The sequence below is a fragment of the Coturnix japonica genome, chromosome 15 (assembly GCF_054131305.1).
Source record: "Coturnix japonica strain WE chromosome 15, WE-NBRP24, whole genome shotgun sequence".
In the NCBI taxonomy this organism is placed as follows: domain Eukaryota; kingdom Metazoa; phylum Chordata; class Aves; order Galliformes; family Phasianidae; genus Coturnix; species Coturnix japonica.
Window position 1 is genome coordinate 11855716 of NC_140677.1, and position 14624 is coordinate 11870339.

At 46.5% G+C, this 14624-nt stretch overlaps 1 protein-coding gene across 3 annotated transcripts; it reads left to right on the forward strand.

Annotated features, from left to right (window-relative positions):
• WNT5A (Wnt family member 5A) lies at positions 1-13791 on the forward strand. Of its 3 annotated transcripts, none has more exons than XM_015875431.3 (5): positions 1-234; positions 2776-2909; positions 4058-4323; positions 9048-9340; positions 10840-13791. In XM_015875431.3, exons 1-5 carry the CDS (start codon positions 229-231, stop codon positions 11296-11298), a joined length of 1158 nt encoding a protein of 385 aa, XP_015730917.1. In that variant the 5' UTR covers positions 1-228; the 3' UTR covers positions 11299-13791. The 3 variants fall into 3 exon arrangements, with proteins under 3 accessions (XP_015730917.1, XP_015730920.1, XP_015730918.1); XM_015875434.3 differs by lacking the exon at positions 1-234 and adding an exon at positions 2108-2468; XM_015875432.3 differs by lacking the exon at positions 1-234 and adding an exon at positions 2611-2692.
• The last annotated feature ends 833 nt before the right edge of the window (positions 13792-14624 follow it).

The following is a 14624-nucleotide window of genomic DNA, read 5'->3' on the forward strand; positions in this document are numbered from 1 at the left end:
ACTGCGATTGCTGATGGACCTTGGAAAGAAGGCTGCGTCGGTGCCCCGCTCCGCAGTCGGACCCGCTCGTCGTCCGCCGCCCCCCGCCAGCCCTGCGGGCCCCCGTGCTCCCCCGGCAGCCGGAGGAGAGCGCCCGGCTCCCGCCCGCCAGGATCGGATCTCGCCTCGCCCTTTCCCCCTCAGCTCCGCTTGGATTACAGCGCTGCCGCCGCTCGCTGATCCCGCGCCATGGAGGTGAGTCGGGCGCGTTGCCGGGCGGCTCCGCGGGTTCCCTGTGCGGGGCGCACCCCCTCCCTCCCCCCCCAACCCCCCCTCCTGGAAAAAGCTTCTTTCTTTTCTTTCTCTATTCTTTTTCTTTTTTTTATCCTTTTTCTTTTCCTTTTTTCTTTCTTTTTTCTTTTTTCTTTTTCTTTTTTTCCACGCGGCGCCGCCGGTGGCTGCGCACCCGGTACCCCATCCCGGCGGTGTTAAAGACATCGCCCCGAACTTCCCCAACTTCCCATCGGAGGATCGCTGTAGAGGAGCCCGGCGCCGACGCTCCGGTGCCTGTGCCTTTAAGGAACGCTGGCTGGGGGCCAGCTGAGGACCCGGAGTCAGCCCCCCCTCCTCCTCCGCCCCCCTTTAACTTTATTCTAAGTTTCTGGAGATTATCACTCTGCATCTGCAGAGGGTCCCGCCTGGGGCAGAGCGCAGGATCGCGGCTCCTCGGGGTCCCCTCGGCGCTGCGAGGACTCCATGTTGGAGATCCTTTTCCTTGTTTGTTTGTTTGTCGTTGGCAATTGTATGCTAACTCGGTGGGTCACCCAGAGTTCAAGCGGACCGAGCCCCGACGCCCCCTCGGGCCGCGGGGGCTGGAGGTGCGCGTCCTCCCCGGGGGCTCCCCGGTCCCGCTCACGGCGCTCCGAGGCGGCCGCCCCCCGCGGACAGTCTCCGGCCGCCCCCTCTCTCCGGAGCCGCGGTCTCGGTGCCGCCCGCCCGCAGGTAGCAGCGCTGCCGTCGCTCCAGATGCCCTCACGGCTTTCCAGACGCCCCGTGTAAAACACGATCACAGGCGTAAAGCCGCCCCCTTCATCTCGGCAACGAGCGCGAGCTCCGCATGGGGTGCATTAAATACCACAACCCGATCTCCGGGGCCCTACAAAGTTGAAAACGGTGCCTCGCGCTCCCGATGGCCAATCCCGCCGTGCTGCCGGCGAACCTTTTTTTTTTCTCCTTTCTTTCTCGCCCCCAACCTCCCCCCCCCCCCCTTTTTTTTCCTTCTTCTTTTTTTTATTCCCCTTTTATGTTGGTGACGGCAGCCTGTCAGCCGCTCCGTGCAACGGGGCCGAACCTCCTGGCGCAGGTGCCTCCTCCCGCTCCTGTAGGGCGAAAAGAGCGCTGGGGGCAGCGGGAGGTGCCGTCGGAGGGGAGCGGCCGCCCGGCGCCCCCCGGGGGCTGCAGAGGCCGAGGCCGCCCCCTGTCGGGAGCGAAACAACAGCGCTGCGGGTCGGGAGCTGCGGGGGGCACCGGACCTCCGGAACGCAGTAGGGAGGTACGAGGCTTTGGGCTCGCAGCCCGGCAGCATCGGGTTGAGGTCCCGCTGGGGTTCCGCGTCTCCAAAGTTCTCAGTCTCGGGAAGCTCCTCGGTGTTTCTTTAGCGTTGTTATGTGAAGAACTCGTGGATGCAAAGAAATAACTCCCAAACCCACCCCCTTGGTGTTCGCGGGCCGTAGAGAGCTCCCAACACAGAGTACTCAGCCCCGTCCCTTGCTCGTTATGTGGTTTTCGCACCTCTCCCGAGCCTCGTCCCCTCCGGAACGTAGCGAGGAGCGGGCCGCTCTGTCGGGGCTGAGTCCCGTAGGATGGACCCAGCCAGGCACGGTTCGCCCGGCGAAGGGCTCCAGGGTGATGCGGATGGTCCCGCCGCGTTCTGTCGCTCTCGTGGTTGCGATCGGTCCTCTTCTCCCGGCCCTTTGCAAACAGAAATTAGGGTTAAGAACACCTTGGTTTCGACATTGAGGGCTTTTTAAGAATGAATAGGGAGCCCCCAAGTGTCGAAATGTCTTTTTTTTTTCCTCCTTCCAAGGGGAGGGAAGGAAAAAAAAAAAAAAAAAAAAAAAAAAAAGCCAGACCCGTGAATGGCACTGGTTAGTGAGTTAAAGAGTCCCGCGTGAGGACGCAGACGGATCTGCGGGACCTGTCGGGGGAAGCGTTGGTCTTTCAGGCCAGCAGCCTACTCGCTGCTCGGAGCTGCGGGCACCGACCGGACCCGCTGCCGCCGTCGGGGCTGTCACCGCGCTGCCAGCGCCGAGCTCGGGGAGCGGAGGCTGCAGCCGGATGGCTTAGGGGTGCGGGCAGCTCCTTCCCCAGTCGGTGGGGGAGGGCCGTGTCCGGCACCCCCGAGCTCGCTTTGCAAACCTGAAGCTGCGTTTCGCCGATCGGGAGCGCTCCGTGTCCGCGGCGCTGGCTCGGGAGCGAGGAGCAATGGGGTAAAGCGCGGCCCGTGGGGTGCTGATAGCCCCGGGGTGGCGGGGAGGGCTGGGCTGGGGTCCGCCGTTCCCGTCCCGTCCCGCCCCGGCGGGGTGCGGAGCGGTGCGGCCGCCCCGGGAAGGCGGTGTCCGGGGGTGGGGGCGCGGGGTGGCCCCGTCCGGCAGCAGCGCCGCGGCGGGGAGAAGGGCAGCGCGGAGGCAGCGTCGAGTTAAAAGGGGCCCGGGTACTTCCGTTGTTTAAACTTGAATGCTCGAAAATGGTCTGAGAAGCAATAAACAATCTGATCTTTTTTTCTCCCCCCTCTAGAAATCCACTGCAGTATTAATCCAAGGAGGTGCTCTGGGGACAGTTGGCAGCACAATGGCTGCTCAGTACCTCGTAGTGGCTCTGGCCATCTTCTCCTCTTGTACCCAGGTTGTAATAGAAGCCAGCTCTTGGTGGTAAGCATCTCGTGTCTGCGTGCTTATAAAAGGGGGAGCAAAGTTTTGCTTGATGGAACTTCTGTGTGCTTCGTGTGTACTTTGTTTCTGGGGGAGTACTGCATGAAGGGTCTGTCGGGAGCCGTGTTGGGGTGTGCTGTGCTGGAAAATGGATGTGTTTCTGAAGCAAGAGCAGTTGTATAGCAGCCTGTGCTGCAAAATTCAGTCTTTAGAATGCTCTAGATTCTCTATGGATTTCATCATCCTTATATTTGTAGAATTGCATCTCTTCTACGAGAGTTGCTTCAGCTCCCTCAGATGAGACGTTTTGTATATGTGAGAGAAAGGACGGAATTACCCACAAGAACCTCTATGAAATTAGAATTTAAGTTCGAATTTTTCTGCAGCTTAAATGTTTATAAGTATATTTTGTTGCAAAGAAGAACATTTTATGTTTCTGCTTTGGCAACTTAACTATTTCTCAACCACATACGGTGTGGGGAGTCATTGGAATAAGCGTTCTCTGCTCCTTCCGTCAGTCCTTTTGGGATGAATGGGCACTTTCTAACTAAAACGTATTGTGTAAGTGCTCCTGAGGAGCACTTAAAGAATTTAGAGGATGAAGTTGATTTTGTTTACAATGCTGATACTTCCCTCTGTGCTCATGTGTGCGTTGGGAAGGAGCTGGAAGCGGTATGGGACAAGATCCGAACTTCTGCCTTTTGAAAGGTTTCCCTGCTTCTGGTTGAGCAGACAGAAATCCAGACTTGCATCTAAAATGTGTGTTCATATGAAATGAGGTCTGGGTTTTTTCTTCTGCTTTTTTCATATATATATTTTTTGCTTTATGCATTTTTCAGCCTTGCCGTTGTTTGGGTCTTCTGCTATTTTCCCTGCGTCCATTTAAGTTAGAGAAAGATTGCCTGGATACGAGTCTTATTTCAGTCCATAATCTGTGGTGAGAGCTACATGGGTGGGAACTCATTAGCTCTGTTTTATACTGTCTCTAAAGTAAAAGTTTCATGTTTATGTAATTTTTTTCTCCTCACCTGCTAGCAACAACGAGGAGTCACAGACTCGATATTTATATATAAGATCAAGTTTGGTTTGGGATTTATAGACTTTTTGTTTTGTTTTCTCTTTATTAACCCAAATCTTCCTTTACACAGGTCTTTAGGGATGAACCCTATGAACCCCATGAACCCTGTGCAGATGTCAGAGGTATATATAATAGGAGCCCAGCCACTATGTAGCCAGCTAGCAGGGCTTTCCCAAGGACAGAAGAAACTCTGCCAGTTGTATCAGGACCATATGCAATTCATTGGAGAGGGTGCAAAGACCGGCATTAAGGAATGCCAGTATCAGTTCAGACACAGAAGATGGAACTGCAGCACTGTGGACAACAACTCTGTTTTTGGCAGAGTCATGCAGATAGGTAGGAAGCAACATCTTTATGATTAAACTCTTGTCTAAGGATATGTATGCCTCATAATGTTCTGCATTTGAAGCTCTTGCCAGGTTCTTACTGTGTACTGTATACAACCAAGTGTTTTTTAAAGTTGGCAAAGGAGTTGAATTATTTTTAGCCGGAGGTGATTTCCCACCACTGTCCAGCCATGTCTTTTGGAAAGCAAAGTAGGAATACACATCTGCATATGGAAATACATTAGGAAGGAAAATGGAGCCTTGAAATGTCCGTTCAGAAAACCTGAGACAAAAGGAAAAGGAAAAGGAAAAAAAAAAAGAAAAAAGAAAGCAAATGAAGAGAATTAAAACCAGCAGTATCTTGTAAAATGAAAGATGTCCATGCTTAGTTCCAGAGCTAGTGGCTGCGTAGTAAATTGCTCTTGGTCTGGAGGTTAACTGAGAATTGCTGCTCTGTCTATTAGTGTCTATAGGCTATTCCTGCTTACTTATTTCCAGACATGATAACGTCTTTCTCTTTGTGACAAAGTTAGATTTGTGCTAAAAATAATGTAGCGGGTTAATCTGTATGAAATCAGTTCTATCGGGGCCGAACATGTGGCTGTCCGTACAGGTTGTGTTTGTTGTAAGCACAAAAATGGTAGGAGGGACAGATTCCTATGAAAATCTTACCATGATTTGTTGGACACCCAGCCCTTTCCCCATGATGTTGTCTTCGAAATGTGTTTCTCCATTGCTCACGTGCTGCCTGCTTGTCCTGTTGTTTAAGGACCACTGCGTATTTTAATAGTCATGGCAAAAATTTAGCTGGTGCTACCAAACTGGGTCCATGGTGGAACCTTCCTCTGACATTCCCATGTCAGATGTCAGATACTGTGCAGCAACTGGGAAAGCTCAGTTTTTCTGAGTGACGAATGGGAGCTTCTGTTTAGTGATGAGTGTGCTGACAAGCCCAGCGTTGCTTTTTACCTGCGTAAGGTTTTGAAATCAGATCCAAGCTGACTTCATTTGTGAATAGGGTAACTCCAGTAAGGATTGAAGGAATACCACCAATTCACGTTTGTTCCCTAATTTTTTAGGAAGTGTTTTTATTTAGAGATAAATAAAAGCAATCTATTACGCACAAGTATCTAATTGGGCCAGCTGGTTTCAGATGTACAACCTTCTCGAGGCTTTCTCCAAGCACAGTATTAACACCTCCCATGGAGTATTTCCTTTTGGCCCAACCTGAGGAAAGATCTGTAAGCATATGAAACGTGAAAGGAAACTTTTTCTGTTCTAATAAGCCAACAATTGCCAGTTAAATAATCTGTTTGAAAATTGGGCCTTTGTCCCTCAGCCCTTATTTGTTATTCAAGCAAGTGAAAATGAGCTCAAGGGGACTGCTGGTGTGAAGAAATGTGCGGGATTGGGCCCGTGGGTTGTGGTGTCTGTCTCTGAAATAGGAGTTTCTGCCCTCCCTGAGTATGATGGATCTATTTAGAGGTGGTTTCTTTCAAGTTAAATAACTTTGCCGCACCCTTCTCCTGGATATGACTGTATTAGCTGATGTCTACACAGCAATTTATCATGTAATTAAGCCACTTATTCTAATTGCAGATGGAAGCAAGGTTAATAGCCGTATTCAAGAGTTAAAGATCCTAAAGAGTGTATTCATGGAGAACAAGAAAGGTGTTGTCGGTGCCAGTGGTATTATTTCATGCTGACCTTCTGTAATGACCAACTGCTGGTCTCTGAGTGGAAGGAAAAATGGGCACTTTTCAAGCCTGATCCAATTTAACTCCGCCTGCCTTACGCTGGCTTGTCGAGGGCTGTCAGCTCTTCCTCGCTCTCACCAATGCGAGAAGGTTGTGGTGCATGTAGTCTGGGAGGGTTTTGTCATCGGGGCTCAGTCTGTTGCTGTTGTGCACGGAACGCCTGAGCAGAGCACTGACTGACAGTGCGGTAATTACCACTGCTCATAAATGGACAGTCTTTCTTCCAGGATTTATCTGGCAAAGTTAGCTAAAGCTGTACAAATAAACCCAGCGCTGGGTTTGGAAACTCACTCTGTGGCTTATTGAACTGCAGCTTCAGGGCTTTTGTTCTTCACTGCTCTCCATGTCTGATGGCCCCAGGTCAGGCACGGTCCTTGCTGCCATCTCCTGAGCCTGGGGCTGGCAGCGCTGGGGCTGCAGAACAGCGAAGTGCTAATGTGAGGGGAAAGAGCTGTGTCCTCCCCCCAGCTTGGTGTGCTGGAGTCTGGGCTATTCATGCTGAATGCTTTTCAGATACAGGACAAAGAACATTTTGTGTCTTATGGTCAGGTATAAAAAACAACAACAAAAAAACCTGTTCTGTTCTCACAGACTTATTGATATCAAGTGTATGGCTCAGCTCCTTGCTCTGTGGGTGGCTTCCTACAGAGTGTGTATGTTGAACAGTTCCATTTCTATATTTTATATATATGGGAGAGAAGGGACTCGGACGTGTTTGGAATGTGTGTTTCCTTGCCATGGCTACAATAGAGAGAAATGCTAGGCTGTGGGAGAAGACAGGTTTGACAGTAAAGGAAAGCACAGTTGTGCCTAAAGACTTAAAAAATATATATATAAATAAATAAAATTCAGAGCAACTCATCCACATAGAATTATCACCCTTCCTGTGTTCCTGGGGTCAGTGACTTTAAGGAGTGCTGGATTGCAGCCTGGGGATATCTCCTTCAGCACTTGATGCTGCTGTATAGTTTGCTTGAGGGAGAAAGGTGGGGGCAACTCTCCTTTCTGTACCCCAGCCTTTCCTTCTGTGTCCCACTAAGAGTAAATTCTTTAAAATGCTCTCCAAGGTAATAATGAATATTAGTTAAAAAAAAAGCCAGCTTTGTGGGTTTAAATCCTGCAATAAACAGCATAGTTAATCATGTGAAAGCACGAGCTAACTAAACATGAAAAAGAATAAAAAGGAAAGGAAGAAGCGAGTCCTGTGGTCCAAAGCAGACCATGATTCTTTCCTCTAAAACTAGTGGAAATTTTGCTTAAGGAATTAATCCAAAAAATGTGCGTTACAGAACAAACGGGAACATTAAAATCTGTATGAGGTTCCCCCTGTTATAGTTTGCAGTAAAAGCAAGGCGTAAGTCAGCACATAAAGCCAAATCTTTTTTAACTGAAAAGGCCACTCCTGTAACCCTTTACACTCATAATTCATGTAAGTACTTCCCCAGGCAGGTGTCTGGGAAAATACAGCATTGTAAGTAGGGGGCAAAGTGCTTCTCATCGTCCTTAAATCTGATCTTTCCCAACATAAGACTTCTGATTTTTCCCATTTAAAAACAGCATCTATTACTAGAATTAATCCAGTGGATGACAGCTGTTATATTAACAAAGCTGCTCTGAGTGTGGTGTCTTCTTGATGTTAAATATGGACAAGATTGTGAATTATTTATGTTCCAGAAGTGCTCAAAAGCTACTACTAGGTTTGACCTGGCATGGTAGGCCTTGTACAAACAGTTTTTGCCTCAATTTTTTGCTGCCTGAATACATATGATACATCCAAAATGCAGCCTCTTAAAGGCTTAACTTCACAGAGTCTCATGTTGTTCCCTGAGAAACTTGTAAAAGCAAGATTGTAAACAGTCTTGATCTATTGATCAGGCCAAAGATTGGGAATAGAACTTACAAAAATGGAAAACGAAAAGATTATATTTAGTCTATTCTTAGTCATTCTGTGAATCCTTAGAAAAGATCCATTGTGATGCTGTTTGCTAAGATGAAAGGCAAGCTGCAAGTGGGTTTTCTGGTGCAAGTTCTGTGGTTTGTCTTCTTTTTTCCTCTTTCTTTTTTCTTTCTTTCTTTCTTTTTTTTTTTTTTTTGTGTGTGGTTTTTGAAAGCCCTTCTAGATGTAGTCAGAACTTGTTGGATACTTCGAAAAGAGAGAGGGGAATTCAGGCTCTAAATGAAGGTAGGTTTAGATACCGTTGTGAGGGAGATACTTGGCCATGCCTTGCATTGTAGATATTGTACGTTTTTCTTCCCGACATTTGAATCATGAGGTTTATATTTCCACCTAAGTGTCTTGGATAGAAGAGAAAACTTTCATAGCCCGCTTGTGCCAAGGCTTTTTCTTCCCTGTAATTTGTAAAAGTGATTGTCCTTGCGCTCACTTACCTATATCCAGGGGAGCTGGAGCATGAGGCTCTGAGCAGCACAGGTTGGCGTTGGGTGTCAGTTGTGCCCTGCAGAAGGGCTCAGCTCATGCACAGGACAAGGAGCAGTGTGCAACTCTGCCACACATTTACTTTTGTTAGCAGGAAGCTTTGCAAAATGCTATAACTTTAAATAAATTGGAACTAGTGGGTGAAGTGCATAAATCATCTTTGAGAAGCAGTAATTTAGGAGCCAGACTTTTTCAAATTTGCATTTGCCATGTCTCTTTTTACAGAGAGCTGGGAGCCTGACGCCCTTGTGTCCCTGGAGGCAGGGCTGCTGCTGCCTGATGGCGGCCTGCTCCACCATGTCGCTCTTCCTGGCACCAGTGAGCAGCAGCCCCTACTCATAAGCACCTGGTGCACTCCCATGGTTTTGGAGATACAGGATTCACTTGGGTTTTTCTTTGTTTTGAATGAGCACGTTTCAGGGTTACTTTATGCTCTGGTAGGCGAATGAATGTTGGAATCTCCTGGATGGCTCCTTGCAATGCATGGGCTGGGGCAGCACACCTAGGCCTTCCTGTAATGTACCTCCTCTTTCCACACAGGTAGCCGGGAGACGGCGTTCACCTACGCAGTGAGCGCGGCCGGGGTGGTCAATGCCATGAGCCGAGCATGCCGAGAGGGCGAGCTCTCCTCTTGTGGCTGCAGCCGGGCCGCGCGGCCCAAGGACCTGCCCCGGGACTGGCTGTGGGGCGGCTGTGGGGACAACATTGAGTACGGATACCGCTTTGCCAAGGAGTTTGTTGACGCCCGGGAACGGGAGAGAGTTTACCAGAGAGGCTCCTACGAGAGCGCCCGGATCATGATGAACCTACACAACAATGAGGCTGGGAGAAGAGTAAGTTCCTCTGTCTTTCCCTTCTAGGGAAGGTTGGGTGGTCACCTGCCACAAAGGCTTGTCTCTGTTCTGATGCTCAAGACAAGAATATAGAAAAGGCAGGAATAGGTGGGTGGAGAGCATATGAATTCATGTTGTTCCTCATTGCCTTTCCCATGGAGCATTGGAACTGCAGTGCACTGTGTTTCCTTCCACACTGGTTCACTGGCAGTGCCCAACTCACTGCATGTTTTATTGGTTTGTGTTTCCAGTCGGTTCTGTGTGAGCTGAGGGGTTGTTTCTCGTTTGGAACGGTGCTGCAGGGTTACTCCTGCTTTTTATTTCCTGCTTTGAGAAGATGTGAAAAGCTTCTCCATATTATGAGAAAACATGATCTTCTATGGTTAAACATGTCTTTATGGTTTCTTTAATCTCAGAAAATGCCTTAAATGAATGGGTGTAATCTTTTTCTTTTTTTAATAGTCTGAACACGAAGAGCCAAAGTCATTATTTTCCTAGAGCTTTGACATGCCAGACATAGTTGGCTGGAGTCTTTTCACTTGTGTTCTAAGGTGAAGAAGGATGAAAGATAATTGAAAATTAATAGTATTTAAATGTGAGAGGAGGGTGTCTGAAAGCAGTGGACAGGCCAATTTACCATTACTGTGGAGAAAAATGGCACATTCACAGTTGCTAATGGAGATTCTAGCAGTTTCTCCTTCCTCAGCCTCATCTTTGTGGTGCCATTTGGCAGCACTAAGACTTTCTGCAACTGCTGGGTGGAAGTTGTCTATGGTATCATCTAATGTGTCAGACATCAGGATTTTTGGGTTGGTGTCAACACCGACTCTTATTTCTATTTGTACAGGGCAAATGACTGCTATTTCCTTGCCAAAGCTTTGTAAAGAGGATATTGCTGTGTAGTTCTGTCTTCCACCCATAGGTGTTTGGGGGTTTCTTCTTGGACGAAGTCTCTCTTGCAGAGCAGTATTTGGGATAGGGGGAGGATGCTGAGCCAAGAGTAGACAATTGGCTGCAGCTGAGCCAGGAACAAGCGGAATCTTAACTCTTTCCCTAATTGCAGCCTCAAGCCGAGATCAATAGAGAAAGTAACTCGGATAGAAAATAAAGGGATGTTTTACATTTCTCAATGAAACAGCGAAATCTTTCTCTGGCACGAAAGAGAATTCCTAAAATTTGAATGCAGTGTGACTGATGCTGCTGTCTGCTCAGCGTGTGTGTGTTGCTGTCTTTCTATGTGGTGAAGGCAGGGAGGGGGCTGGAGAGAACTCTCCCCACCCTCCCATGCCCCCTTGTCTGGGTTAACAGGATGCAAGGAGTGGTGTGTGTGTGTGCTTTCTGCCCTTCTACCCTATTGCAGCAGGGAGGAGAATGCTAGAGTTAATGTTGTGAGGTGTAAAGGGGAAGGGGCTAGAGCGTAGTAAAAGAGGGGAATGAATGCTGCCACAGCCATGCTAATCATTCACCTTCCTTCTTGCTTTTCACCCTGCCTTCTGCAGACTGTGTACAACCTGGCTGACGTGGCCTGTAAGTGCCACGGTGTCTCTGGTTCCTGTAGCCTGAAGACCTGTTGGCTTCAGCTTGCCGATTTCCGCAAGGTAGGCGATGCTCTGAAGGAGAAATATGATAGTGCTGCTGCCATGAAACTCAACAGCCGAGGCAAGCTGGTGCAGATGAACAGCCGCTTCAATGCACCGACCATCCATGACCTGATCTACATCGATCCCAGCCCTGACTACTGCATGCGCAATGAGAGCACCGGGTCTCTGGGCACCCAGGGCCGCCTTTGCAATAAGACCTCAGAGGGCATGGATGGCTGTGAACTAATGTGCTGTGGCCGGGGGTATGACCAGTTCAAGACGGTGCAGCGAGAGCGCTGCCACTGCAAGTTCCACTGGTGCTGCTACGTGAAATGCAAGTTGTGCACAGAGATCGTGGACCAGTTTGTGTGCAAATAGGAGACGGACGAGGTGGGAGGAACTGAGGCCACCTGCCTGCGAGGGGTGTTGGCCCCTTGCCCCTTCCACAGGACTTTTTCTGCTTTATTTATAGAGTCCAATGAGTTGTTGTCTTCTTTTAAGAAAAAAAAAAAAAACAACAAAAGAAAAGAAAAAAAAAAGGAAAAAAAAAATAGAAAGGGGGCAGAGGAAGGAAAAAGGAAAAAAAGAAAAAAAAATAAAGGAAAAGAAAAATATAAAGATTGCAAAGAGAAGTGCCTGGAACCCTCTCTACGTCCATCCCAGAACTGTGTGCGTCTTATATTTTGGCAATAATGGGGGAGAACCTGAGAATATTTATTTTACAAAGTAAAAAAAAAAAAAAAAAAAAAAACACAAAAAAAACTTTTGAAAACAATAGAGTAGCTCGAGAGGAAAATCCAACATATTCTAATTAAGTCCCATGGGGCATAATACATATGCAGTAGGCGGAGCAACCATGTAACATGCTTGGGATGTTAGAACCATCCCTATGGAAGTGAGGAACATGCAGACCTGTCCATGACTTCTGGTTTCAGATGCTAGAAGTTGTCAGAATGGGGTACAGAAAGCTGTTCAGTACAACTGGGGCTCTGTAAATAAGAGGTGGTATATTCAACACAAAGTGCAGTGTCAGTTGCATATCTGAATGCGGTCGCATAATTACGCGATGTCACTGGAGGGTAAAGAGCAAAGAATCATAAAGGCTTCAACTGCGCTATTCTTGAGTCATTGAATTTGGTTCCAGAACCTAACGAGACCAAAAAAGCAAAAAAGACACAGATACAGAAAAAAATCTGCCTCGATGAATAGCAAAATATTCCCCAAAGGAGAAATTGACCTTATTAGCTAATTGTGGTGTTGGAGTATCTCATCTCACAGAGCGGCGTGTCGAGAGCCAATGCGATGCCGGCTGCGCGGGGCACGGCAGCCCGGTGGGAGGGAGGCTGCGTGCTCACAGGCTGGGAAGCTCCGAGCTTGCCGAGCTGCAGCCTCCCAGCCTGGAAGGCCCTTTGAAAACAGAATTCCTCAAATTTGAAAATGCCTTAAAAATGGTGTAATAGCTGGCTATCTTTCGAAACACAGCTTGACAAAGAACTCCTCTAATTTTATGAGAGAAGATAAATCATTAGATATCCACTCTTGGAATGATTGATTTTTATTATTTTGTTGCAGATTTTTGGGAACGCTTTCACTCGAGGAGACAATAGTTTCATACTTTAATAACACTAACCGGCTATTATAGTTCAAGGAAATGTTGCAGCAATACCAAATTTATCATCCTATGTCTTTAATACACATGCTTTAGATAATATATTGCAGATATACACTACAACTGCTCAGACTGTACTTGAGCAGTTGCATATATATGGGAAAACTGTGGTCTGCTGGTGTCTGATATTTCAAAGCTTTTTGTACGTATATATTTTAATGAGTTAAGAAATAATAAAACTTCAAATTACAGGGGCAGTTCATCCCACCCATTTTCTTTTTCAGATCTCTTCAGGTTAGTCGATGATTCTGATGTTTTTGGTGTTTTAAAAAAATATATATTATTTTTGAAAAGCTTTTATAATTCAAAGTAAGCCTCTTCCCAGCCTTGGGATGGTCCTGGGCTGTTGCTAGAGGCAGCACCCTGCACTTGAATTGATACCGGTCCACTGATTGCTTCTATTCCACTTACTTTTTAGGGGCTATATTGTTACTGAAAGGAAACTCCTTAAAACTCTAAAGTGTGCTGCATTTGGCCCTTGGTTTTTAGTTTTGAAATGGGAATTATTTCATGAACAATCCATGTTCCCACCAGTGCTGTGTGTTTACACAGGGTTTCCTCACTGGTTCAGATGCCTCTTTCCAGCTCGGTCCCATGCAAGAAGTTCAAGAAATTGGTTTTGCAGATACCAAGTGAGGAAAATTTTTCACTTTAGCCTAGTTGTACTAAAGCCTTAACTTTTCACAAGCCTATAAGCTGTATCATTAAGTTCATCTTGATCATTTATCAGCTTCTTAAATGGCGCTTTATTGCTCTTAATTTATTGTACGAGGACATATTTACCCCTCATCTTCAGATGTTTGCAAAGACTATCTTTAAAGTAAGATAAATAAATAAAGCACTAATTCATTGAATATGTCACTTTTGGTTTTCATTATACAAAAACTGATCATTTTTTTTGTTTGCTGAGTCACCTCTTGGTCCCTTTTTTTGACTTCTGTCCAAGCAGAACTGAATCTCATGATCCTAGCTATTAAAACACTATTTAATGTAAAATATTTTACTTGTCATTCAGATATGTAAATCTTCTATGTCCTTTCCTTTGTTCTGTACATTTAATGTACATATTTCTGTCTCGCGTGATTTGTATATTTCACTGGTTTTTTGTTTTTTGTTTTTATTTTTTTTTGTTTTGTTTTTTAAAAAAAGAAAGGATTATACCATAATGGAAGATAGACTATAAAAATAAAACTTTGGTTGTATATTGGGAAGTGGTTTCAATTATCTTTCAGAAGAGGATTTGTTAAAACAATGAACAGAGCTGATTTTTAAATTTACTACGTGGTAAAACAGGGAAGGGGTTGTTTGCCAAACATACAAAGTACATCTCGAAATTTTATTTCTATATTAAGAAAGAATACAGATGTAACTGCTTCTTAAATAGAAGAAAAAAATACATCCGAAACCCCATCCCTGTGAAATGGAAAACAGTTCAGAGATGGGTGAAAGGCTTCAGGGTGAACGCTGCTCCCATGGCTTGCCATAGTCCTGGGCAGTGCAGCCTTATGCTGCAGACAACTTCCTTGTGTAATGGCATTGATGGCAGGAGGAGCATCCTGTGGTTTCCGAGGGGAATAAGATTTCAGGACTGGGTTTTGTCCGGTTTGAACCATGTGTGTGGTTTGTGGGGTGAGGTTGCAGGCCACAGCCTGGTGGCGTGGGGCTGGCGTGATGACACGCACACATTTGTCCTCAGACTTCCTGCTATGAGCGAGTGTGAGTGTGGAAAGCAGGGAGGCCTTTAAAAAAGGCAGAACAGTGAGGGACAGGGAGTAAGGTAGAATATGAAAAGTAATGTAAAAAAACAAACCTCCTACTTTGGGATTGCCTTTTCTTTGAACTGATTTCCCCAAGAAGTCACCATTTTTTTCCCCTGTTAATAGAGATCTTGATGAATTAATGTCCTGTTCTACCTCTCTTCTGCTGCTTCTCTTCTTTTTTTGTCCTTTCTTTTTTTCTCTTTTCTTTTTGCCCAAGGATAACCTTCTAACGTATCAAAACTCCTTCTGGCTGCCAAGAATGTATTATACCACAA